The sequence below is a fragment of the Plecotus auritus genome (assembly GCF_963455305.1).
Source record: "Plecotus auritus genome assembly, chromosome: 4".
Classification (NCBI taxonomy): Eukaryota; Metazoa; Chordata; class Mammalia; order Chiroptera; family Vespertilionidae; genus Plecotus; species Plecotus auritus.
Window position 1 is genome coordinate 108,206,824 of NC_137775.1, and position 26,451 is coordinate 108,233,274.

General features: G+C 45.8%; 1 protein-coding gene across 7 annotated transcripts in view; it reads right to left on the reverse strand.

Annotated features, from left to right (window-relative positions):
- Nucleotides 1-26,451, reverse strand: part of DPP6 (dipeptidyl peptidase like 6) — a 684,077-nt gene that overhangs the window by 168,246 nt on the left and 489,380 nt on the right. For all 7 annotated transcript variants that reach the window (XM_080664796.1, XM_080664799.1, XM_080664800.1 and 4 more), the window contains exons 4-5: nucleotides 19,197-19,291; nucleotides 749-823 (exon numbers count right to left, since the gene is read on the reverse strand). In XM_080664796.1, coding sequence (XP_080520922.1) covers nucleotides 749-823; nucleotides 19,197-19,291 — 170 coding nt within the window. The remainder of the gene's footprint in view (nucleotides 1-748; nucleotides 824-19,196; nucleotides 19,292-26,451) is intronic.

A 26,451-nucleotide genomic window follows, 5' to 3' on the forward strand; every position in this document is an offset into this window, starting at 1 on the left:
GACGCTCATGAGAACGGCCTCCGAAGAACAATAAAGGCAGTGGGATTCTGCACCTTATTTGCCAGGACACAAAGTTCCACAAGTGAACATTCCTAAAGTCGCAATCTTTTTCACGCTGAGCATCTGCCTCATGGATACAAAGAAACATCACCTTCTGGCTCATTTACCATTAAAGAGCCCGAGTTAATTTAAAATCATGACCATGTTAAACGAAAAGAGAAAGGAGGAGCCAGTTTTAAGCTGCCACTAGCGCCTAGAATGAGATTTTGTGGAAATTTCTGGTGACATTTTATGGAGACTCATATATGAAGTGCTAGAAACAGGGATTTTATATAATAAAGTGATAGTTCAACTTTTCTCTAGAAGATTATGAAGGCTGGGAGATAATGAACATTTTATTTTAGTTAAGCAAGAAACTGCCAGTTGCTTTTTGTTCTTGGGATAAAATTGATGATGTGATCAAAAAAATGCAAAAAAAAAAAAAAAAAGAATTGCACAGCAGGGTAAGATGCAACTTCTCACCATCGCTCCAAGAAAATCCTGTATAATAGCCCCTAACAGGAGTGGTTTTATTTTCTGTTGAGAAATTTTTATACCTTTCCTCTCTCCTAGGTGGCAGTGTGACATAAAGATTCCCCAGGACCCACTAGTTCAAAGATCACTGAGAATGAAGAGTCAAGGAAAAGTGCTTAGTAAGGTGTGAGACTAGGAAACAGTCTTCTCATAGACAGGAAAACAGAGTACTCACGGGTTCCACGTTATAAGAGAAAAGTGCATATTCCTTATCGGGAGACACCTCGTATCTGACGGCTCGCAATGACTCCTAAAACGGAAAAGAACAAAGGCTGTGAAGAACCCCTGTCAGGTGACTCAGTATCTGGCTGCTGCGGTTCTTAAAATTTGCTCACAAAACCAATATGCAGCCGGCTGGCTAACATCAGCTAAAAATGGCTATAACCTTCCGTTCACTGCATAATAGTCATTGAATTGATGCTTTTGCCCCATTTAACTTGTATTTTTTTCAAATTTCAACAAAACCATACTTACTGTATCGACTGAATCAATAGAAATAAACATAAAAACAAATAACCTTTTACTCAGAAGACTCCCAACCTTTCTCTCTCTTTAAACGCACATTCCTTTTTTCATTCTCATACTTCAAAGTTTATGGCAGGCAGATCTGCCCCCAAAATTGAATCCCATTCTGCACACCATTCTGCACCTTGCCCTTTCACCAGCACAGACCCTGGCCCACAGCCAGATACGGGCACTATGACGTTTTCCTTCGTGCTCTGCATACTGCACAGGTCATTTTATATAAATAAATTAATCAACAGTGCTGCTCCCCTTCAACTTACCTCCCCCTGCCCCCACTTCTCTGATGTGTTCACACTGCCCCACAGAAAGAGCCCGAGGCTGTCAGACTGGTGTGTACCACTGGACACGTGACCACACAGGCACATACAGACATCCACACACAGGCACATACAGACATCCACCAAAGGCACATACAGATGTGTCACCACAGCTGAACGGGACATCAATGCCACATCTCCCTATAGTTTTCTTTCTCATGAAACAATAACTTTAGAGAATGACTTTGAAGCAACTGCCTGAGCTTGAATTAGTGACCTTTAAAGCTTGCATAATATTGTCTGGTGCTGGCTATATCTTAATTTTCTACTGAGTCTCTTCAGAAAATCCTTGTTTCCTGGCAGTTATGCTCTATACAGTCTACAAAAATACTGAATTAGTGAATACTGTTCCTAAAGATAGGTTCCTATGAGCCTCTGGTCATAATACTTTTGTCAATCAATCAATACATAACCTTGTCTAATGCGTGTTTCTATTTAAAGGCATCTTATTGAATATATATTGTTGATTCATTGACATGAACTTGTGGTGAACAGCACAGTAATGCATGCTAAACGGAGCTCATCTCACACATGTGTTTTCCCTGTAAGGCAAAGCACAGCCTTCTCACGCCTCGGAACATGGGGCAGCACTAAGCATTATTCCCGGGGCCATTTTTAAACAGCGTCATCACCAACAAAAACCCCAAAAAATGTGAAAAACGTGGCACTATGTAGACCACAAAAAGAGGACTTGTTTATAGTATGAGAGCTGAAACCAGAAGGCAACGGGCTACTCAAATTTGTTGTCACTCTGTACGTGCCTGAGAATGACTGCAGAAGTACCATGAATATTCATGTGGAGTCACACATACATTCTAGCACCCAGAGGGATAGCAAACTCACAAGCTGTCAGTAATGATATGTTCCCAGGCTGCTGTTGCTGTACATAGTCGCAATAAAGATCCTCACCCATGCATATTTACTGTGTGTGTATATGCGTGTGCTTACTTTTTTAATAGGAGAGGTATCTAAGGGTAAGATTGCTGATATATTGTGTGGCCCATGAATCCTCTATGATTTTAAAGTTCTTTATTTTACCTTTATTTGTAAAAGGTTATTTTTGATGGATATACAATTCTAGATTGACAGTTTAAAGATGCCACTCCACTCTATGCTGGATTGCAGTGCCTGGTGAAGAGTCTGCTGTCATTCTTATGTTTGCTTTTCTTTTGGCTGCCCTTAAAGTGTATTTTTCATTGTTTTTCAAAATTTGATAATAATATGCTTTGATGTGATTTTTATTTCCTGTTGTCATGGTTGGAGTTTGAATTCTTACATCAAATTTGGTAAAAATCTAGTCATTATTTCTTAAAATGTTTGTTTTCTTTTTTCTCTTCCCTTTCTGGGGCTTTAATAACAAGTATATTAGTATATTTTATATTGTCCACCAAGTCATTGAGGCTTGGGTGAAGTTTTTTTTTTAAGTTATTTTTTCATCTCTGTTTTTGTATTTTGAATAGTTTATACTGCTATTAATTAAAAGTGTTTTTTTTCCCTTCCACGATATCTAATCTTGACTTATTAAAATGTTATATTTTACTAGAGGCCCGGTGCATGAAATTTGTGCACTGGGGGGGGGGGGGGTGTCCCTCAGCCCAGCTTGCACCCTCTCCAATCTGGGACCCCACGGCGGACATCCCTCTCACAATCTGGGACTGCTGGCTCCCAACTGCTCACCTGCCTGCCTGCCTGATTGCCCCTAACTGCTTTTGCCTGCCAGACTGATCACCCCTGACCACTTCCCTGCCAGCCTGATTGATGCCTAACTACTCCCCTGCCAGCCTGATTGCCCCCAACTGCCTCCCCTGCAACCCTGGTCACCTCCAACTGCCTTCCCTCCCCTGCTGGCCCAGTTGCCCCCAACTGCCCTCCCCTGCTGGCCTGGTTGCCCCCAACTGCCCACCCCTTCCAGCCTGGTCACCCCCAACTGCCCTCCCCTGCCAGCCTGGTCACCCCCCACTGACCTCCCCTGCAGGCCTGGTTGCCCCCAACTGCCCTCCCATGTTGGCCCAGTCACCCCTAACTGCCCTCCCTGAAGGCCTGGTTGCCCCTAACTACTCTCCCTTGCTGGCCTGATCGCCCACAATTGCCCTCCCCTGCCGGCCATCTTGTGGTGGCCATCTTGTGACCACATGGGGGTGGCCATCTTGTGTGACGGTGTGATGGTCAATTTGCATATTACCTCTTTATTATATAAGATTTTTCATCTCTAGATATTTTACTTGGGTGTTTTACAGTCTTCAACTTCTTTTTTCTTTGTGCTCATGATTTCCTTTATGTGCTTAACCACTTGGAACATATGTATGTTAGCAGTTTTAATGTATTTTTTTGCTAATACCATTATTTCAGTTATTTGTGGGTTTATGTATATTGACTGATTTTTATCCTCATTATGGGGTCACATTCCCCTGCCTTTTCATATGGAATTAAATATGTTTTTTATTGATGTTTAGAGAGAGAGGAAGGGAGAGGGAGAGCGAGATAGAAGCATTGCTAAGAGAGAAACATCATTGATCAGCTGTCTCCTGCATGCCCCCTACTGGGGATTGAGCCCGCAACCCGGGCATGTGCCCTGACTGGGAATCAAACCAGGGACCTTTTCGTTTCTGTGTTGATGCTCAACCACGGAACTACACCAGCTGGGCTCTTCATATGGATTTTAAAAAAACCAAAACAACTAATGCCAGATATTTTTAATTTTCTCTTGTTGAATCTTGGATTTTTTGTGTGTGTTCCTTCAAAGAATGTTGGCCTTTTTATGACAGGCAGTTAATTACTCGTGGATTAATTAGATTCTTTTGAAGTTTGTTTCTAAGATATTTTAAAGGCTGTTCATCAATAGCCATGATTTTAGAGCTAATTGAGCCTCACTCCTAAGGGGTGGCTCTTCTGCAGTCTCCACTTCATGTCTCATCGCTCAAAGGAACGTCAATGGTTCTGGTGACTTCTGAGCCCTGGGCATTCTTCCTCTTAGAGGGTCCTGTCATTGCCCTTCACTTGGAACTGTATTTTGTCCTGCCTGCACGCACTCTCTCCCTCTCCCTCTCTCTAAATATATATTAGAGGCCCGATACATGAAATTCGCACAAGAGTAGGCCTTCCTCCCTCCGGCTCTCGGCACCAGATTCCCTCTGGCACCTGGGACCTGGGCTTCCTTCTAGCACCCAGGATCCAGGCTTCCCTCTGGCCACCGGCAGGCACCCAGGACCTGGGCTTCCCTCGCAGCCCCGGCTTCATCCAGAAGGATGTCCAGTGTAATTAGCATATTATGCTTTTATAATTATAGAACCTCCTATATAATAAAAGGCTAATATGCAAATAGACCGAATGGTGGAACAACTGAACAACCAGTCACTATGATGTGTGCTGACCACCAGGGGGTATGCGCAGAACATGCGGGCGTCAGCTGCGGTGGGATGGCAGAGCAGGTGAGTGGGAGTGCCATACCAAGGCAGGGTTCCAGTTGCTGTCAGCAGGGTGAGCCTCTGGCAGCTGGGATTCTCTGTGGTTACTGAAAACTCTTGGCTCCCACATGCTGTGGTCCCACCCAGTGTTTGCACCCTGCTGCATGTGCCAGGCACCAGCCCCAATCGCTCGGTGCCATCAGTGGGTGTGAGCGGTGGCTGCCAGCCCCAATCACCCCTCAGAGCTTCTCTACCTCTCCCTGCTCCTATGGGGCAATCAGGGCTGGCAGCCACCCTCGCACCTGCTTCCAGTTACAGCCCTGCTTGCACCTGCAGCTGGCACTGGAGCCACTGTTGGCACCCACTATTGGTGCCCAGAGCCGGTCCCAATTGCTTGGCACCACCAGTGGGTGCGAGTGGTGGCTGCCAGCCCCGATTGCCCCTAAGGGCTTCTCCACCTCCCCCTGCTCCTGAGGGGTGACCAGGGCAGCAGCCGCTGCTCACACCCACTGACAGTGCTGGCCCCACTCACACCCACTGCTGGTGCTGGCCCCAATTACTTCATGCTGTCAGTGGGTGTAAGTGGGGCCAGAGCCGTAAGTGCATGGGAGCAGTGGCAGTGGGAGTGAGGCTGCCAGCAGACAGGGGACCGGGGGCCACGGCGGGAGGGGCCATGCGGGGGTGCAGAGGATGGGCCAAGACCCGCCCCTGTGCCCACCACAGCCTTGTGGCCCACAGTTCTTTTCAAGGTGCACTGGGACCATAGTATATATATACCTACATACACACTAGAGGCCCGGTGCACAGATTTGTGCACCAGTGGGGTCCCTTGGCCTGGCCTGTGGGGATTGGGCTGAAACCAGCTCTCTGACCTCCCCCAAGGGGTCTCGGATTGCAAGAGGGCAGTTCTCAGGTGACACACCCAGGAATCAAGCTCCCTCTTCTCTGGTTCCAGGTGCGTCACCCGAGAACCACAGCTGCCAAGTGACTGCAGCTTGGTAGTTCCTGCATTGAGCATCTGCCCCCCAGTGGTCAGTGCACGTCACAGCTACTGGCCAATTGGCCGGTCACTTAGGCTTTTATATATATAGACTAGAGGCCTGATGCACGACATTTGTGCACGGGGTGGGGGGTCCCCTCAGCCCAGCCTGCACCCTCTCCAATCTGGGACTCCTTGGGGGATGTCCGACTGCCGGTTTAGGCCCGATCCCCAGGATCAGGCCTAAACCGGCAGTCAGACATCCCTCTCACAATCCTGGACCATTGGCTCCTAATTGCTCACCTGCCTGCCTGCCTGATCACCCTTAACTACCCCCCCCCCCCCGCTGCCAACCAGGTTGCCCCCAACTGCCCCCTCCCTGCTGGCCTGGTCGCTCCTAACTGCCCCCCCCACTGGCCTGGTCACCCCTTACTGCCCCCCCTGCCAGCCTGGTTGCCCCCAACTACCTCCCTCTGCCAGCCTGGTCACCCCTCACTGCATCCCCCCCGCCAGCCTAATCACCCCCAACTGCCCCCCTTGCCGGCCTCGTCACACTCAATTGCACCTCCCTGCCAGCCTGGTTGCCTCTAACTGCCCCCCCCCCCCAACCTGGTTGCTTCTTACTGCCCCGCTGATGACCTGGTTGCCCGCAACTGCCCCATCTGCCAGCCTGGTCACCCCTCATGGCCCCCCCAGCCTGGTCACCCCATGCAGCCTGCTGTTCAGTCATTTGGTTATCCCTCACTAACCCCCCTGCCAGCTCAGTCGCCCCACACAGCCTGCTTGTTCAGTTGTTTGGTTGTCCCTCACTAACCCCCCTGCTGGACTGGTCGTAGGCAGCCATCTTGTGAGGGCGTGATGGTCAATTTGCATATTATCTCTTTATTATATAGGACTAGAGGCCCGGTGCATGAAAATTCATGCATGGAAGGGGTCCCTCAGCCCAGCCTGTACCTTTCACAGTCAGGGAGTCCTTAGGGGATGTCCCTAGGGAGTGGGCCTAAGCTGCAGTCTGGCCTCCCTCTGTGGGAGGCGACCAGGCCGGTGATCAGGGGATGGCACCTCCGCCATCACTCTGCCACTGCCACTGCCAGCCTTCCTCTGCAGGAGGCGACTGGACAGGCCGATAGGGGACAGTGCTGGTTTCCCTATCACCACTTTGCTGCTGCTGGTCATCGCCCCCCCAACCCCCATCGCTGTCCCCGCCCTCTGCCCACTGGCATGCACCTTGGCTAGCCTGGCGCCGCCTGCTCGCTGGCCCTGCCCCCTGCCAACTGGTCATTCCATTGTTCAGTCGATTTGCATATTAGGCTTTTATTATATAGGATACATATCTAAAGTCTCACAGTATTCTCTAGTTAGCTTTCTCCTCTGTGTACTCTGTCAGGTAAATTATAGCCATATTTTCTCCCTTCAAATAGAATATGTCCCCTTAACTCAGCAAGACTGACAGACTTGAGTTTTCCTCCTTGTGCTGAAGTTCAGCCATAACCTTCAAGCAGAAAGCTCAGGTGAGCACTGTCCACCTTTAATTTCTTTTCCTTTTTTCAGGGATCACAGGTATGAACTGCTGGCTTTACAACGTGTGAGAACTATTCCCCCCTATATTTTGTCCCATTTTATAGTTGTGTATGTTAGGAGGATAATTATGATCATCTTATACTCTCATGACCGAAAATTCTCACATGTCAAAAGAGAATTTTAATTTGTTTTCTCACGTCTGTATTCCCCGTGCCCAACAATGACTGGCACATAATAGAAGCCCCATAGATGTTTGCTGAATAAATGGATGAATATATCCTCAGTTGTTACAAGAGTGCCAATAATGGCATCAATTTAAAGATAACACCAACAGAAACCAGCAGAGTGCAACTTTCTACACGTAGAAATCACTGTAGGGTGCACTCCCTGATGGGGGCCCAGCTGCGAATGACCTGTGAGACCGTGCGATGTCATTAGGCCCCCTAGAAGCTGGTCAGGGCCGCTCTTCTGTAGCTTCATGACTTTGTAGAGACTGAGATAAAAATTCAAGTTCCTCAGTCTAATGATTCAAGAAAATCAAAGGGAGACATACAAGGGAGAAACAAAAGGACTTCTTTTAAATGTTAATGTAGTCATTTAAATATGTAACTAAAATGAGTAGGTTAGTCACTAAAACAATACAGACATACAATGAGAGAAAACCTCACATAAAAATAACAGCAGGAGGCTTTAGAAAAAATGTACACTTTCCCTCCCACGTGCTCATATGAACTGTCTACAGCTCTTACATTTCCTCACTGGAGGAAGTCTAATCTCCCTGAAACACAAGGCTGAATTTTTAAAAAAGTGATTAAAATGATTGAATAAATGGCATTGAAACAGTCATTATGGAAGTCACCACATGGAGCAATAGTATTCAAAATTTCACCACCCACCAAAATGAACTCTTTTCATAGCTCAGTGTTCACTGCACAGCCTGTTCAATGCACACAGATGAAATTTACAGTTGCTAATTAAAGTGTGAGTATAACATTGCGTTCTTCTGTGTTTATTTAATATAACATCATAACTAAACTATTTTTTTCATTTTACTATACAGTCTTCATAACTTATTTTAATGGTTACATTATATTTCATCTATTTATATTTATTTTATTTTCTAGATTTTTAAAGATTATTTACTTATTAAAATATCCCCTGGGATGAGTCAAAATGCATAAATATTCCTATTCATCTTGGATGATTTTCCAGCTGCTTTCTGAACATCTGGAACAATTTAAGTGTTATAAGGAGTGACTGTACCAGGCTTACCTCTTCTTGTCACCCCTGGGGTTACCAATAAAAGGGGCGTGTAGGTATGAATGCCACACACAGGCCAACCAGTGGGTTAGTCTGAGCAGGTCTGTTAGGTCGACAACCATTAAGGGGAGGTCATTAAGTTCCTTTCCTCATCTTGGTTTCCTCATTTGAGGAAAGGAGGGTTTGAGTGACATCATCTTCAGAGACTATCTGGCTTCAAATACCTAAATCTCAAGCAAACTCAGCACTCCATCCTTCTGAGAAGTCTCACTCTATTATGACTTTGAAGAATTGGAGAGATGCTGCCAAATGTCCATAGGAATTACAGCCCCAGGAGACATGATGCAGCTCAGGAAGATGTAGGAGGCCTGCTCTAAAAGCACTTCTCCAAAAATGAAAGACATAGAGGGAAAAAGAAAGGAGGACAGAGACAGAATAAGAGAAAGGAAGGAAGGAAGGAAGGAAGGAGGAAGGAGGAGGAAGGAAGGAAGGAAGGAAAGAAGGAAGGAAGGAGGGAAGGAAGGAAGAAAGGAAGGAAGGAAGGAGGAGGAAGCAAGGAAGGAAGAGGAAGGAGGGAAAGAAGGGAGGAAGGAAGGAACAGGGAAAGAAGGGGAAAAGGGAAGGAAGGGAAGGAAGAAGGGGAAAGAGGAAAAGAAGGAAGGGAGGAAGGAAGGGAGGGAGGGAGGGAGGGAAGAAAGGAAGGAAGGAAGGGAGGGAGGGAGGAAGGAAGAGAGGGAGGAAGGAAGGAAGGAAGGGAGGGAGGGAGGGAGGAAGGAAGGGAGGGAGGGAGGGAGGAAGGAAGGGAGGAAGGAAGGAAGGGAAGGAGTGAGAAAGGGAGGGAGGGAGGGAGGAAGGAAGGGAGGGAGGGAGTGAGAAAGGGAGGGAGGGAGGGAGGAAGGGAGAGAGGGAGGAAGGAAGGGAGGGAGGGAGGAAGGAAGGAAGGGAGGGAGGAGGGAGGGAGGGAGGGAGGGAGAAAGGAAGGGAGGGAGGGAGGGAGGGAGGAAGGGAGGAAACAGGTAGGCGGGAAGAGCTCAGTGTCCCACTCAATAGGGAACAGCCTTGTGAGCTTTCTCAGGGGCCAGGAGCTGCTGCCCCGGCTGCCAAAGACGCCCGCGCCTGAGCTGTGTTGGCAGCACCCCCCTTTCCCAGGGAAAGCAATGGGTGCACAATGTAACAGAGACCTTTTCTAATTTGTTAATTTGTTGACAAGAGTCTTGCAGGAGCATAAGAATAAAATACATTGTTTGACATTTAAATTATTTTTTAAATGAAAGTAAAATTTCATGTCCTGGAATGTCTGCTGTTAGAGAGTGGGAATTTTTGAGCATGCTTACTACTACCACTCTGGAAAGGCCTTGGACTATGCCCCAGATAGAGTTGTCAGTGCTGACACCAGGCCAGGCCTTGAGATACGGTCTCATGGCCCCTTCCCAGCACGTAGGCCTTCTTTCATAGATCACTGTCAGCTTTCTGAAGAACAGGATGACCCTGTAAATAACATGGTCATCAATGACATGATCCTGACTTTGCTTGGGAAACTGTTTAGTCTTGGGTTACTTGTTCTGCAAAAACAGGATGTGGTTAATGTGCTTAAAGCGGTCCCACACAAAGGGTCGGGGCTGCCCTCTGGACTCCCTGCATGGGTAAAGGCAGAGCAGTCGCTGGCCGGCTATTAAAGGCTCCCTAAATTTTAATTTGGTCTGGACTCTAGTGGTTGTTCACTCGCGCTCGCTCCACAACATTTGGAGGCCCCAGTGAGATAATCAGCCTTTGCCTGGTCCTGTGACCAGAGCCCACTGGGGTCCCCGGACTCTCCGACCTAGGGGGAGATCTCTGAGAGACGTTCCTCAGCCCTGGGACTGGTAGAGGTCGGAGACCCCGCCTGCTAAATTTCCTAATTGACTCTGATGGGAGCCACCTGGATCTGGTTCTTACCAGTAAGAAACTTATTTCTGGTTCTGGTTCTATTCTGTGGGCGCCCATCTGGGGTCTCTGGAAGGCTGGACGCAGCGTTACTTCTGAGACCAGATCCCGGCGCACGACCGTGCCTGGTGATCCTCAGTCGGTTGTCTTTGTCTTTTGTTATTCTGTGTTATTGTGGTCTAATTGTCTCTAGCATTAGAATGGGTCAGTCTGCTTTATGTTCTTCTGTCTGTACTCACCTGAAATGTTTTTTGAAAAATTTTCAGGAATTCAAGCGGCGAGCGGATGATCACGGAGCCTCCGTTAACGCTTTTGATTTACAGAAATTTTGTGAGTGGGACGGGAATGGGGAAGTGCTGGTGCAGGAGCGCCGCTACGTAAGTCACAACCTTAAGTGTGAGGGTCTGTGTGAAGTGAAAGCTACTTTGTGCCATCTGGCTGTACACATGAGAGTATTTGTTATCTCTTTCTGTTGTTTAATTTGTTTAAAGACAGTGCACCTCCCTGCTTTAGAGGGAAGACAGTAGAGAACTTTTAATTGCTTTTCCTTGATTTATAATTTTGCTGTGTTAGTTTAAAATTTTGGAATTCTAGGGTTAATTTGTGAAGGTTGCCAATCCAGAGAAGTTTAAACAAAGGCTTGTTGGGTTAAGATTAGTCATAATTAACTGCTTTGTAGGCTGCCTTTTTCAGCCCTGCTGGCAAACATAGAATCATGTGATCCCCAGAACTGGGACCTGCCTGCCCTTCCTGATAGATTTACAGTGGGTCTCTCTCTGGGGGAGGAAAAGAGCCGAAAACTGTTCTGGAGCAGGTGTGAGAAAGGGTAGAGGTGGTGGAATTCACTCTCAGCCTGCTGAGATAGAGAAGCCCTAGGCTGGGGGATAGGGGGATGGTTGAAGATATCAGAAGTGGTGAAGGTTGAGATCTTTTGGGGCCTTGGAGTAAAGAAGGAAAATCTGGGAGGGAGAGCAGCTGTTCCTTAAGTGTAAAAAGCCTGTTTATACAGGGTCTCAGACTGCTTGCCTTATGTCCCCTGCTAAGGACAGAGTAAATGGTTAATGCAGAAAAGGGGGGTGGGGCATCGGTGGGGAGAGCAGGGAGAGATAGGTTTTTGTTGATTTTACTGGCTACAACCCGCTTTGCTGGCATCCTTGGTTTCTTACTTATCTGAACTATGCTGGCAAAACACAGTGGATCTTCTTCTGCCCCGTTTTCTTCTCTTTAACCCTTCCAATACACATAAAGAAAATCTCGTTGTCCGAGCCTGGCAGGGAGAGGTTACTGGGTACTTCTTGGGTGGTGGTAGAATATTCAGCAAAGGAACTTTAAGATATAATATCTTTAATGTTACAACTAGTTTAAGTTTTAAAAATCTGTCTGTCAAAAAGAAATATTTTTGAACTAAATTAGACCAATACAATATGTAGGTATATTTTCTTGAAAAAGTACATTTAAAGTGTATTCATAAATGTTAATCTAAGAAATTCTGGCTATTTATTTTTAGGATTCATTAAAGGATTGAGGTTTCAAAGAATAAGGAATACTGAGTAGAAGGTCTGAGGCATGGTTATGCATCTTTAAAGGACAAAGAAAGAAGGTTTGAAGGCTAATTTGGAAGTGAAAATTGATAAAGGTTGTGTATGTAATAGGAAGGAGAAGAGAAATATTGAAAAGGAAATCAAATAATACAGGCCAGTAAGTCAGGAAGAGTAAATAATTTGCATTTTGCCTCCCTAAACAGAGGGTAAATAGTTATGCCAAAGTACTTAGGGAGGGACTGATAAAAAAAATCTAACAGTTACTGTTTGTTCAGAAAATATTACTTTGGAAAGTCCATAAAAAGGACTGGCAAAGAAAATCCTCTCTTAAAGCAGGTCAGTATATTTTTCTCCTTATACAATTCCTCTGAAATTTGGCAATACCTAATAAATAAATCATAGCAATACATTTCTTTGCATAAATTCAATAAGACCGGTTTCCAATAGTGCTTTTATTAACCAGAAACTTTGACTGGAGTATCATGTTTTAAAGAGCCCTGCCTGAACTCTGAAGACTTGAAGCCAATAAGAGTGCCACAGAGAAAGTCTCGTATCCTGCTTGGTAGCCCTGAAAATAGCTGGTGCTGGAGCATCAGGCCCATACCATACCATCACTGGCGGTTGGTCAGAGTACAAGGGGAGTAATAAGGATGCCTCTGCGTCCCTGCGGGACCCCCACGCACTCTGAGCCTCGATGAGTAGGAGGGCTGAGATGGGCCTTGAAGCCTAGGGCATGGGCCCGGGTAGAGCCACTACAGGTGAGGACTTCACCTAACTCAGCAGATACTTCAAGCAGGCCTGACGGCAGCTGGATGGCTTGGCTTCTTGGCCCTACGGGGCACATTAAGATTCAATCATGAAATTCTGGCAAAGGTAGTCAATTACCATTCTTGTTATGTTTATGCAAACAATCAGGCCAAATTAAATACAATAGATAAAGTAGTCTTGATTTGGCTCTTTTGATAAACATGGGGGTAATTTTGAGGAGAAAAATTCTATTTCAATAGAAGTTATTAAAACTGAAAGGTTTTCTTTCCAGACCATTTGTTAGTTTGTCTCCACCAGGTCACAAGCCCACCTCCTTCTGTGCCCAGGCATCATTGTCCCTCTGACAGACAGCAAGGATCTCTTGGCTCTGAGAGAAACTTCTGACCTGCCTCAGCAGGAAGTAGATACGTCCATTTTCCCTAAAAGAATTCAGAGCCAGGATCCTTGAGGTAATATATTAGGCAGTTAGACAGATATGAGCAGAGCAAGGACGATGAGCCAACTAGCACTACCAGATGTAATTAAGTCTTTCCATCTCTACCTATGTGAGACAAGGGGACTCCCCATAAGCAAGAGGGAACGAGGCTGCAGATAAAGCAGCCCGGGAGGCTTCTCTAAAACCAGTGGGGCCTCTACAGATTCTAGTGCAGGGGTGGGCAAACTTTTTGACTCGAGGGCCACAATGGGTTTTTAAACTGGACCGGAGGGCTGGAACAAAAGCATGGATGGAGTGTTTGTGTGAACTAATATAAATTCAAAGTAAAGGAGCGGAGGGGAGAGCAAGAGAACCGGATAGAACAGCCGGATCCGGCCCGCGGGCTGTAGTTTGCCCACGGCTGTCTAGTGACTCTTCCAAACCCTGACCTACCCACCTCACAGGCTTACATGGAAACCCAATCTAGAAAAGCTGAAATCCATAACCAATCTTTACTCAAGTCCTTATAGGCTTTACAGTCCACCCAGAAAGCAGTCCAGAAGCATGTCTGATCCGGTCCATCCTTCCACCCTGATGACTCTGTTTGGGTAAAGAAATTTGCCACGCAACGACTGACTCCTACCTGGAAAGGACCACCCCCACAGCAGTCAAGGTTGACGGGATCCCGATGTGGCTTCATCACACCTGGCTTAAGACAACCCAGGCAAAATAGAGAGTCCAGGACTCTTCGGACCCTCTAAAGATTAGTCCTGGCCCTCATTCCAGGCCCTTATCTTATAAACAGGCCCACTGACTTTATTCAGCAGAGAGTTAATTCTCTCAAGCTTATAGTCCTCAGGGGTCGATATAACTCCCTTGCCAACAATGGCCCAAAAGAGTCAATGATTTGACTCATGGACATAAAACCAGTGGGGAATGTTAGAGAGTGGGAATTTTTGAGCATGCTCACTATTACCATTCTGGGGAGGCCGTGGACTATGCCCCAGATGGAGTTGTGAGTGCTGACACCAGGCCAGGCCTTGAGATACGGTCTCATGGCCCCTTCCCAGCACGTAGGCCTTCTTTCATAGATCACTGTCAGCTTTCTGAAGAACAGGATGACCCTGTAAATAACATGGTCATCAATGGCATGATCCTGACTTTGCTTGGGAAAAACTGTTTAGTCCTGGGTTACTTTTTCTGCAAAAACAGGATGTGGTTAATGTGCTCGAAAGTGGTCCCGCACAAAGGGTCGGGGCTGCTCTCTGGACTCCCTGCGTGGGTAAAGGCAGAGCAGTTGCCGGCTGGCTGGCTGGCCAACTGGCCGCCTAATAAAGGCTCCCTAAATTTTAATCTGGTCTGGACTCCAGTGGTCGTTCACTCGCGCTCACTCCACAACATCTGCGGGATCAGATATGTAACTCAAGTGACCATTCCTTTAAGTCTGACTTTTCTCCTGTGTGTAGAAATCTGAGACTGCCCCGCCATATGTACCAGCTTGGAAGACCCTGCTCGCTCTGGAAGCAGTCTGGCCCCAACTTCTGTGGGTCAGGAGCCAAAGTACAGGGTGGGACTCTGCATCCTACACTGACTCTCACCTCTGGGTCTTCCTGCTTAGCACCCTGCGCCTCCCGCCTGAGCCCTGAGCTGCCCAGGCCACACCCTGGAGCCACACTTGACTTACATGGTCTCCGTCCCCACAGTGCTCCGAGGTGCCCAGAGCTTGCACGACTGGCCTGTGGTCCTCTCACCGCTGAGCAGGCGCAATGCCCACTGGGAGGGCGGCCCCAGGTTACCCTCCAGTGCTAATCTGCCCATAATCAACAATTATCCATCACTATCAATTACCGCCAAAGCTTCCAGCTGGGCTGGCTCGGCGTTTGCGTTCATTTGCCTCCCTCATTGGTTCTTCCTGGGACAGAGCATCACGGAGGTTGAGGAGGTTGAGGAGCCCGAGGAGCGGAGGCAGCGGAAGGCGTGAGGCGGCACACACTAGCTTGACCTCATGTGGGGCGTCTCTTCTTAGTGCCGGGCATAGAACGGGTACAGGCCCATGAGCAGGAAGGACTTTAAATTCCGCCAGTCACTTGGCTGCTTCCTTCCATTCCCACTAGTTCCAGGCCGGGGATGGACCCGCCTAAGAAGGACCGGGCCTCCCAGGCGCTCAGCTCTTTCCTCAGGCTGCGCTCATCCTTAAACACTCAAAGCTTCTGGATTTGAAAGAAGAGATCGCCTCTGGTAATCATCAGAAAGGCAGAGGACAGAACACCAGATCCGTGCTCAGCTCAGGTCACGGCTATCCTCGCGTCCGCCGGTCAGGACCCTGCGCCAGGCCCCGCGCCCCGCTCCTCGCTCAGGCTTGCTCCTGAGATGGCAGAGGAGACAGGCATTCCGGCTGCACCCACAGCACTGCGTTCTCGTTCCCGGGGGACAGACCCGCCGCACAGCTGAAGGGCTCCCAGGCCCAGCAGAACTCCCACGCAGTTTCCGGTCCTAGATCAGGGCGCCCGCCCAAGCGAGGTTCCCTTTCTCCTCCCGGCTCTGTTCCCAGGAGCAGCAAGTGCAGCTTCGAGACAAGAATAAGCTAGGCGTGATTGTAGACGGGACGGGTCAGGTTGTCCGCGTTTGTAACGCGCGTGAGCAAAGGACATTTTAAGAGGAGAAAGGCCGCCTTGTGGGGAGCGAGCCTGCCCATTGGGAGCGGCTGCTTCCCTTCCCTGCCCTTTCCCCATGTGGTTTCTGATGTTGTTGCCTCCTTTCTTGGCTAAAACAACTTCAGCTGAAACATACGATGTGTCACAAGCTATTGATCTGAGAACAGAAGGCAGTTCATAGGCTCGTATTTCATCGCTAAGTGCAGCTGCGCGCACAGCGCTGGGTTTCACTAAACTGACATCCTCGCAGGAAATATCGACAACGTGGTGACATTAAAATGCACTTACTCTCAGCCATGGTCTGATCCTTTCCTCCTCTCGATTCCTATCAGAAATCATTCCTGCTGCTGCAGTACTTCTGAGTGGGTTGAGTCAGGTTTTCGTAGGGGAGTAATTGGGCCCAAGGCGATTTTTAAAAGGAAAAACCGGGCACATGAATTCTTTCTGGGTCTCACTGTGCAGAATGTGATCTAATTCTGTGAAGCTCTTGCATCATGGTGTAGCCTTGCTAGGCCTCCCTTACACCAGCAAACTGTCTACTAAAAGGGCAGGATGCATTCCACACTAAACCTCAATACAATGTTTATTTATTCATTTTTTACCCTCACCCAAGGATATGTGTGTTTTTAAATTGATTAGAGAAAGAGAGAGAGAGGGCGAGAGAGACATTGGTCGGTTGCCTGCTGTATGTGCCCTGACCGAGATTGGAACCCACCAGCCCTTGGTGCACAGGACTATGCTCCACAAACTGAGCCACCCAGCCAAGGCTTAATACACTTTTATTTTTATTTTTAAAGGAAGAACTATCATTACACCAAAGGGAAATGAAAGGTATTTAAACAGCAAGTAAAGTGTTCTTGAGGAGAAAAAGCAGGGTGAGTAGCATTTGGATGGATCCGGGAAGGGGAGGTACCCAAGCCGAGCTGTCCTTTCTTGTCCCTGGGACAGAGGCTCTGGGGACCTGCCGGATCCTCACCCCGTCACCGGAGCTGTGCGACTCTGACCAGCTGTCGGACTGTGGGCTCGGGATCCTTAAAACCAGGGAGCTGTCTAACTTTTACTCCTGTCTCCTGGGATCCCCAGATTACAGAATTCTAGTATTTCTGCTTCTCATTTACACCAGAGGCATGCTATGATCATTCTGATATGGCATGTGGTTTAATTTATTCCTTCAATTTCCCCAATGTATTGGACAAGAATACGATCAACTCCCTATACTTGGAGATGTGGCCCTTTGAACAACAAGAATGAATATCTAGTAAAAAGGAAATTAATTCTCTTTACATTGGTAGTGGGCATATAACATCATTCAGTGTTTCTAATAAATATCTTCAACAGTGCAGAAACTCCGCATGTTCATGCCATTTAAATCCCTGAAAAGACAGGTGTCGCCAGATTAGAGAGCAGACATGCACGTGGACTGAGTACTTTTGAGCAGTGGAACTCATGTGGACCAGGTACTTGTGAGCGGTGGCACTCACGGGGACTGAGTACTTGTGAGCGGTGGCACTCACGGGGACTGAGTACTTGTGAGCGGTGGCACTCACGGGGACTGAGTACTTGTGAGCAGTGGCACTCACGGGGACGGAGTATTTGTGATCCGTGGCACTCACGGGGGCTGAGTACTTGTGAGCAGGGGCACTCATGGGTACTGAGTACTTGTTTGAAAGCACAAACATGACTTCCTGCCATTTGAGCAAGTACACCAGTGCTACGTGAATGCTCCCTGTGCAGGCATTATCAGAGAACGTGGGGGTCCTTTTCCCACTGGGTGCAGCTGGCGGTGGAGCTCTTAGGCTATTCTGAGAAAATAAATTTTGAGACTCTCTTGCCGAAACCGGTTTGGCTCAGTGGATAGAGCGTCGGCCTGCGGACTGAAGGGTCCCGGGTTCGATTCCGGTCAAGGGCATGTACCTTGGTTGCGGGCACATCCCCAGTAGGGGGTGTGCAGGAGGCAGCTGATCGATGTCTCTCTCTCATCGATGTTTCTAGCTCTCTATCCCTCTCCCTTCCTCTCTGTAAAAAATCAATAAAATATATTAAAAAAAAAAATTTTGAGACTCTCATGGGAGAATGAGTGATTTTTATTTGTGTGGAACTACATCCTGTATTTCTAAAGTCCCCTTTCCCTGAGTCTAGTCATAGAAGTGCAGCTGGGATTCAGTAGAGCTAAAAGCAAAGCCAGTTTTCCTTTCCATGGTGGGGCTGGGTCCAATTCAGCATCAGGCCAGTTACAGTCCATCAGTCATTGTGTGTGGGGTCCCCAGGGCATGGGCCATGAGGGTAATGCAGGAGAGCTTGCCCCGAGCATCAAGAGTCCCAAAAGTACAATAGAGTGAATTCCTTTGTCCAGGGGATTAGATGCCCCAAATCTTAGTCCACTTGCAGTGGACACACCCATTTTGGCCAGTGACCTCTGTTCCCAGGTGTGATTGACAGGCAAGTAAGTATTGCAGGAACATGCTTATACTGTCCAGCCCTCCCTTTGCTCCTTTCCTGTTATTCATAACGAGGTTAATTACAACAGTATTATTAGTAGAGGTTAGTTTTTTCCCTTTTATTTTATTGTTATTCTTCCCTTACCATTTATCCTCAATATACCCTACCTCTAACCCACTCCCCAAGATTAGTTTGTTTTTTAAGATGAGATTGAGCAAGTCCTCCTGAGCTATTTACTATGCATGATCACAATCCTATATAATAAAACTCTAAGATGCAAATAGACTGGATGGCGGAATAACTGGTCACTATGATGCGCTCTGACCACCAGGGGGAAGATGCTCAACTGCTCCCTGGTGGTCAGTGCGCTCCCACAGGGGAGTGCCACTCAGCCAGAAGCTGGGCACACGGCTGGCAAGTGCAGCGGCGGTGGCGGGAGCCTCTCCCACTTCTGCAGCTGCACGGGAATGGGCCTAAGCCAGCAGTCGAACATCCCCTGAGGGGGTCCCAGACTGCAAGAGGGCGCAGGCTGGGCTGAGGGACCCCCCCAAAGTGTACAAATGTTGTGCACCAGGCCTCTAGTTGTTCTATAAATGCGGGAAGCCTTGGGGACTTGATTTTTCAATTGCATATGATCTGCAGCACTTGTTTTCAATACCTGCAGAGAAATGTCCTAAACACTGGGAGAAACCAGGCTTTTATCTTATTAAATTAGTGTGGTTTCAATTTCACGTTATCTATCCTTGCTCAGCCTGGAGTATTACAAGTTCATTGCTTCTGCTTGGTTATACTGAAAGCTGAAACTCAAAGTCATTTTCTGCTTTATTGACTTGCAGGAGCACACGGAATTATCTTGGTCAATGAGGAGAGCACTTACAATTTTTTTGCCTTCTATTAACACTGTAGACAGATTAGTTTCAACATTCCGCAGTATCACATTTCCTTTCTGTTCTCTGTAGATGAATTCTTTATCTGCAAGAGAGGAAATTAAAAAAGAAGCATGAGACATGAAGGAGCTCACCCAGCCTTTGACGGACATGGTGTGCAATGAATGTACTGCTTCTGAACAAATGTATCCTGCATGTCACCAAAGGGGCCTTTAGCTCCTCTTAACATAATCTCCTGTGAAGCCTGTCTCTGAATCTTATCTCCTCATCTACACACTGACATTTAAAACACAATGTATACTCACAACATTTTTGGAATATTCTAGAACTTTTTTGGAGAGGACACACAACGTGAGCACAGATAGCAGATTAAAGAACCTGCTACCATAAGGGATGGAAGATAATTGGCACTAAAAGGACCAATTTCTTACATCTGAAATTTTGCGGTGAAATCTGTATGTGTGCACACCCAAATACCTCCATCCATTTCCTGCAAAATTGTTTTCATTTTGCTATTCCTTCAGGAATTGGCTGTTCCTCAGAGGTCTTTGACCATCTACACTGTATCCTCAGTGACACTGATACTTTGTATCATCAATCGCCCACTTAGAAAACTAATAAAATGGGGTACACTGAACAGTGTGTACATAGAGGCGTATTTGCCGACATGCTGGTGTGTGCACCTGTGTGTATGTATACTGAGACTGAAAGGGAACTTTGATAGGCTTGGTGGTGAGAGGCAGCACGTAAAATAGGAAAAAGAAAAAAAATTACTGTCTTTCTGGGGAAAGGTGGTAACTTTGAGCCAGTGTGATGGTAAAGGCATCTCACACAACAATGAACACCACTGTGCAGACGGGATGGATTCCAGTGGTAGTGCCTGTTCTATTCTCTCGATTCTACTTTACAGAATTGCATTCTTTACCTTTTTATTCCTTCCTTCTACTTGCCTGGGCTTTCATTTTCTCTCTTTTTCTAGTTTGTTGAGGTGGAAGCTTAGCTCTTTGGTTTCATCTTCCATCTTTTCTAATAAAACTATTAAAGCAAAAAGTTTCCTCTGTGGATGGTGTTAGCCACGTCACAAATTTTAATGTGCTTAGTGGCATCACTATGTGGTTTAAATTATTCCCAATTTCCCCTGTAATGTCTGCTTGTCCCAATGGTTATTTAGAAACATGTTGTTTAATTTCCAAGTATGTAAAGTTACTCTGGTCTGTGGGAGGCACAGGACAGGAGTTGACTGAAGGCGCCTGCCACTGCCTTGACTTTTCCAAACAAGTCGGAGCCCCCAGGTGTTTACTTAGACACGTCTTTGCTTAAAGGACACTGCAGACCCATGTGTCTTCGCAAGGATGCTTGCCCTGCTGGTAGTATCTAATAGTTAATTTTAGTTCTGTTGTTACAGTAAAAGCCTAAGGAGGCATGTTAATGGGGCTGTTTGGTCCCTGTAGCCATGTAGTCCCTTAGCCCTCTCATTCACAGAAACGTGTGTCAGAGGAATCATTCATCCATCGCTCAGGGTCTGCCAGTCAGTCCCGGCAATTGGTGTCCCATGTGAGGACCAAGGAACACAATGAAATGCGGCAGAACCCTCAAAAACGAAAAGTAAGAAAATGAAAGTGACTGCGCAGGAAGTCATTGGGGCCACCTGGGATTTCCAAGTTTGAGGGAATTGTTTCTCAGCTGAGGAATTCACTATCTCTGCTATGCTTCTTAAGAATGTGAGTATGTTTTCCATTAGAAAAATAAGCCTGTTTCAGAAAATAAGGAAAAACAAGGGTTTTTCCTATATTTGCCTAGGAAGCAAAGATTTTATATATGTTATGAAAATAATTATGTTATGTTAATCAGGAAATTGATTACTTTAAATGAATAGATTACTTAATACTGTTTAATAATAATAATCCTATCTAATAAAAGAGTAATATGCAAATTAACCATCACTCCGCTACACCCACAAGCCACGCCCACCAGACAATCAGGAGCGAGTATGCAAATTAACCCAACCAAGATGGCAGTTAATTTGCATATCCAGGAGTAGAGCGAAGACTCAAGACAGTATAGAAGGAAGCCAAGCGTTGCAGAAGGGAGCAAAGCTGCGGAGAAGCAAGCAAGTGGGGCGGGGGAGAAGGGAGGGAAGCAGGCGGGGTGGGGGAGAAGGTAGGGAAGCAGACTGCCACAGGAAGCCCTATTGCAGGAATCTTCCTGCAACGGGCCTCTAGTAATATATAATCTTTTAGCTTAATGTATTTGCCTACCTTCCCAGGGTTTGAATTTTAAGAAACTTTTCCTTGACCTAGAATTGGCTTTAGGTCATTCCAATGGGCCCTGGAATGCCTCAAGGATTTGCTTTCTCTCCTTATGAATGAAAATTTTATACTTAAGGTATATGGGAAGCTCTTTCAAATAAGGAAATGATAATTATATTCTATTTATATATGCATATTAAATATATTCTAATATGCTTTCATTTATAACTAATTGTTATAAGTTATAATATTGTGGAATATTGTGTTTTGCAGAAAGGCAAGATTCCATGTCATTTGCATTATAATCAAATCAATAACTGTGTCATTTTAAATTTCTTGTCATTTGGAGACATTTAAAAAATTGTTACATCTTCTGAGAGATCCATGGAAAGGACTCCGATTTATTTTAAGCTACATATCTCTGAGAATAAACTTTCAGATCATCCCCTTGAATTGGATACAAATTATTAGAGCTCTGTAGAGTATCTTGATTTATAGAAATACTGGCAAGAAAAATCAGGAGAAAAAGAATTTGATTATAGGACTAATGAACTAAAAATAATTATAGTTTTAGTAATTATCATTCTCATGGCAAGGTGTTCGTTTGCATGAATCCAATAAGAATCTGATTTCTTCGTAACAGGACATAAGTCAGTTTCCAATTGTAGTTTTATTAACCAAAACTTTGCTGGAATATCATGTCTGAGAGAGACATGCCAGGACTCTGGATGTCACCAGAAAGCTCTAAGGAATGAAGAGTGACTTTGAAACCGATAAGCCTCTTAGATAAACAGCCTGTTCTCTTGCTTGGTCACGTGGTTCATGGCAGTCTTTCCAGGTAAGGAACGAAGGTTGCTTTCCTGAGAGTTGGCATGAAAGAAACCTCAAGACACCTGTGGGGACCTCAACCTGAGGAATGCACCCCAATTCTATGGATATTGCAGGCGAAGCCTGATGGCAACTGTGTAGCTTGGCTTCTTTGCCCTGGGAGTAAACGTTCTCATGAAATTCCAGCAAAGCACATTTTTTAAAAATAGCCTATGAAATCAACTGTTATTCTTGTTGTGTTCATGCAAACAACCAGGCCAAATTATAACTAGACTTAATACAGTAAGTAAATCAGTCTTTAATAAAAATGAGGGTATTTTAGGGAGAAAAAATGTTTCAACAGGAAATTATTAGAAACTCTTCTAACTTTTGCCCAATAATACTAAATTTTGTAACACAGTTTGTCTCCACCAGACTACAAGCCCTACTTGCACCTAGGGATACCACCTCTAGGCACCATTGCCACCTCCTTCTGTGCCCAGGCTTCATCGTCCCTCTGACAGAGAATAAGGATCTCTTGGCTCTGAGAGAAACCTTCAACCCTCATCAGCACGAAGCAGCTACAGAAGAAACCCGCATCCCCTTTCTCTGAAAGAATTCAGAGCCAAGATCCTCGAGGGGGATGTGGTAGGCAGTTAGACAGACATGAGCAGAACAAGGACAATAGGCCAACTAGAGGAGAGATAGGCTCTGAGACATACTTGTCACCACTCCAACTGCTCTGAAGCTGGGAATAGAGGAACCTGTGTAGAATAACCTTTAGTCATAAATAATTAGAAGGAATTTATAGTTTTCATGTAATAGAAGGTATAGAGCAGTGGTCGGCAAACTCATTAGTCAACAGAGCCAAATATCAGCAGTACAACAATTGAAATTTCTTTTGAGAGCCAAATTTTTTAAACTTAAACTTCTTCTAACGCCACTTCTTCAACATAGACTTGCCCAGGCCATGGTATTTTGTGGAAGAGCCACACTCAAGGGGCCAAAGAGCGGCATGTAGCTCGCGAGCCGCAGTTTGCTGACCACTGGTATAGAGGTACAGGAAAAAGGAAGCGAAGTAGACAAACTGAAAGGTTATGTGTAAGTTACAGAAGGTATATGTAAATTGTAAAAGGTATATATAAGTTACAGAGGGTCTGTACAAATAAAGAAAAACTAGAGTTGAGGAAGTAAAAATTGTGAGAAGGGATATAAAGAAAGAATATAACAGAAAGAAAGAAAATTAGAGTAGGAATACTTAAGAATAATTGTGAAAGTTATAAGAATGTTTATAAAAGTCATAGAAGGTTTATAAAGAGAAATCTTAAAAGGAATTATAAGTATACTGAATAATAAATCTAATAGAGCACCTGAATTAATCTGAAAAGTAATCATATTATTTTAAATCTTAGAACACATATACTTATATGTAAATAGGGGATTAAGTTTTTCTTAAAGTTATCTTTTCAAGGCCTGTGCGAGGTAATTAGAGAGGTGACTCAGCTGTGACTCCAGCAAGCAGAACTGATAAGCATGGTCAGACTGACCCACCAAGAGTCAACATCATCTCATCAACATCATCTCATCACCTGACAACAGCTGATGTCTACAGACCCCAGGCCTGCATGTAGCTACATTCCTCACCCTAGCCCCTTCCCCTTTATAATCCTGTCCCCTACACTTTGCTAGAAGGCAAGGTTTAATGCTTATAAAGCACCTGTCTTCTTAATTGGACTAACCATTGCTGTCACTGTAATTCTCTTTGTTTTCTTATAGTCTACAAAATCAGAACTCGAGCAGTGAGCGCACTTCATAGAACCCGACATTCCAAAGCAGAAAATTCACCACCTCCCTCTGTCTCCTGCAGCCAGCAAAACAAAAAGGGGGGAGATGTGGGGAGGCATGGGACAGGAGTTGACTGAAGGCACTTGCCCCTGCCTTGACTTTTCCAAACAAGTCTGAGACCCCGGGTGTTTACTTAGACATGTCTTTGCTTAAAGGACACTATAGATGCATGTGTCTTCACAAGGATGCTTACCCTACTGATGGTATCTAATAGTTAATTTTAGTTCAAGCTGTTGTTACAATAAAAGCCTAAGGAGGCAGGTGAATGGGGCTGTTTGGTCCCTGTAGCCAAGTAGTCCCTTAGCCCTCTCTTTCACAGAAATGTGTGTCAGAGTAATCATTCATCTGCCACTCAGGGTCTGCCGGTCAGTCCTGGCATTGCCCTCTTATTTTTATAGATTTTTAATTTAAATTCATTGGAAAAAATATTGCCATATACACAATTTCAGTCTTTTAGAACTCCATAAGAAGTTTGTGGGTTTTTTAGTTTGTTGTCGTTCTTTTGCTTTCAGCATTTTGAAATTTAGTTCTGCTCTCCTCTGGCCACCATAGTTTCTAATAAGAAGTCAGCTGTTAATTGAGTGTTGTTTCCTTGCATGTTATTTCCATACACTTTTCTTTTGCTGCTTTCAAGGTTTATATGCAGTCTTTGGTTTTTAACAGTTGGACTGTGAAGCGTTCAGACTGGGCTGCTTCATGTTTATCATGTTTGGGGTTTGCTGAGTGTCTTCTATCGGCAATTTACATCCTCATCAAATCTTTAGCCATTAATTTGCCAAATATGTTTTCTACTCCTTTATATAGTCTTCTCCTTCTGGTATTCTAACTGCATGTTCATTAAACCAATCATACCGCTAAGCTGCCTCGTTCACAGCTATTTTTTGTCCTCAACCTTTCCTTCAGTAAGAACGTGATGTTGAAACTTTGAAATCAGAGGCATCAAGAATTTTGTGTTGAAATCCATCATGATGGATTAATTCTCTCCTACAGATCCCCTAAATTTTGTTTCACATATTTTATGACTTTACTAGATCAATGCAAGTTCAGAATCTTCATATCTTTCTGGTGATTTGCAACTTTTATTTAACTACATTATATCCCCCAAATAATGCTTTTAAAAATGATTTCTTGTTTGTAGAATAGGTAGAATAATAGTATACACCTTACATTTCTCATGTGAAGGCTCCATGAAATAATATGTGCAACACATGAGATGTGCTTAGAACACGCCTGGCCCAGGTAAGCTCTCGGGTGTGTCGGCTCCTGCCATTGTCACAGGGGAAGTCATGTCTGCCTCCTTTTTGCCTCTCATCTTCCATATTCCTCACCTGCCCTCCTTCCTCGAAGGCTTCAGGGTTCACCTCTCACTCTTCACTCCAGCGTCTGTCCGGCCCTGTGTCTGAGTGCGGCCACCTTCCCTGGCCTCCCCAGAGCACCCCCCTCAGTTCTATTCTCGATGCAGACAAGGCCACACCTCCCTTTACAACTATTTTTTCTTTTTCTGGTTCTTTGGCAGAGAGTTGGCCAGACTCCTCAGCCAGACCAGCAAGGTCCTCTGTATTCTGGCCTGGGCCCGTCTTCCCATGCTAACTCTCTCCCCCGCCACCGTTTCACATCCTGCCTTCCCCGCCTCTCTGCTTGTCCAGGCCGCTACCTGCACCTGACACCCTCTCCCCTCCAGCAGGTGGAACCCGGGCTAGGCGTAAAGCTCTCTGTGGGTGCCGTTTTTCATGTTCTGCCAGGCACAATGAATCTCTCCACTCCCGCCCCACACCCATTCTCCCACTCCATGTTCCTCACGCTGTGTTCCTTGTTTGTTAGCACACTGTCTCCCTCTAGAGCACGGGAGTCTCCAGGAAAGAGGCTACACCTTGCAGACTTTCTGCCTCCAACACCTCGCATCAGGGCTGACAGGAAATCAGGTGCTAAAAATGCACCATGAGTTTGGCGAATGAATATGATCACAAGTTGATTCACCAACTGTCCAAGGTCCATGTGGAACAAAAAGCAGGGCTGTGTGAGGCTGGCTGCTCGGTGGGCAGCGTGGGGCAGGTCTGAGCATCAGCAGCATGAAGCGAGCACGGGGTAAACCTAGCGAATATACAAACCAATTCACCAGTCTACAATGGTATTCACACAAGAAAAAAAAACACCTTCATTTTCTTCCAGTGGCAGTAACTGTTACACCAACCTTTATTGTGAGACTGGTCATTAAAAATGAGTAATGCAGGGTCTATCCTGCAATTTCAATAGCTCAGGGATACTCGGTGGTCTGTTGGTGAGGGAGAGCGCCTCCTCTTGGAAGACTAACAACTCATAGATGCAGAAGGAATGATGAAGTTAG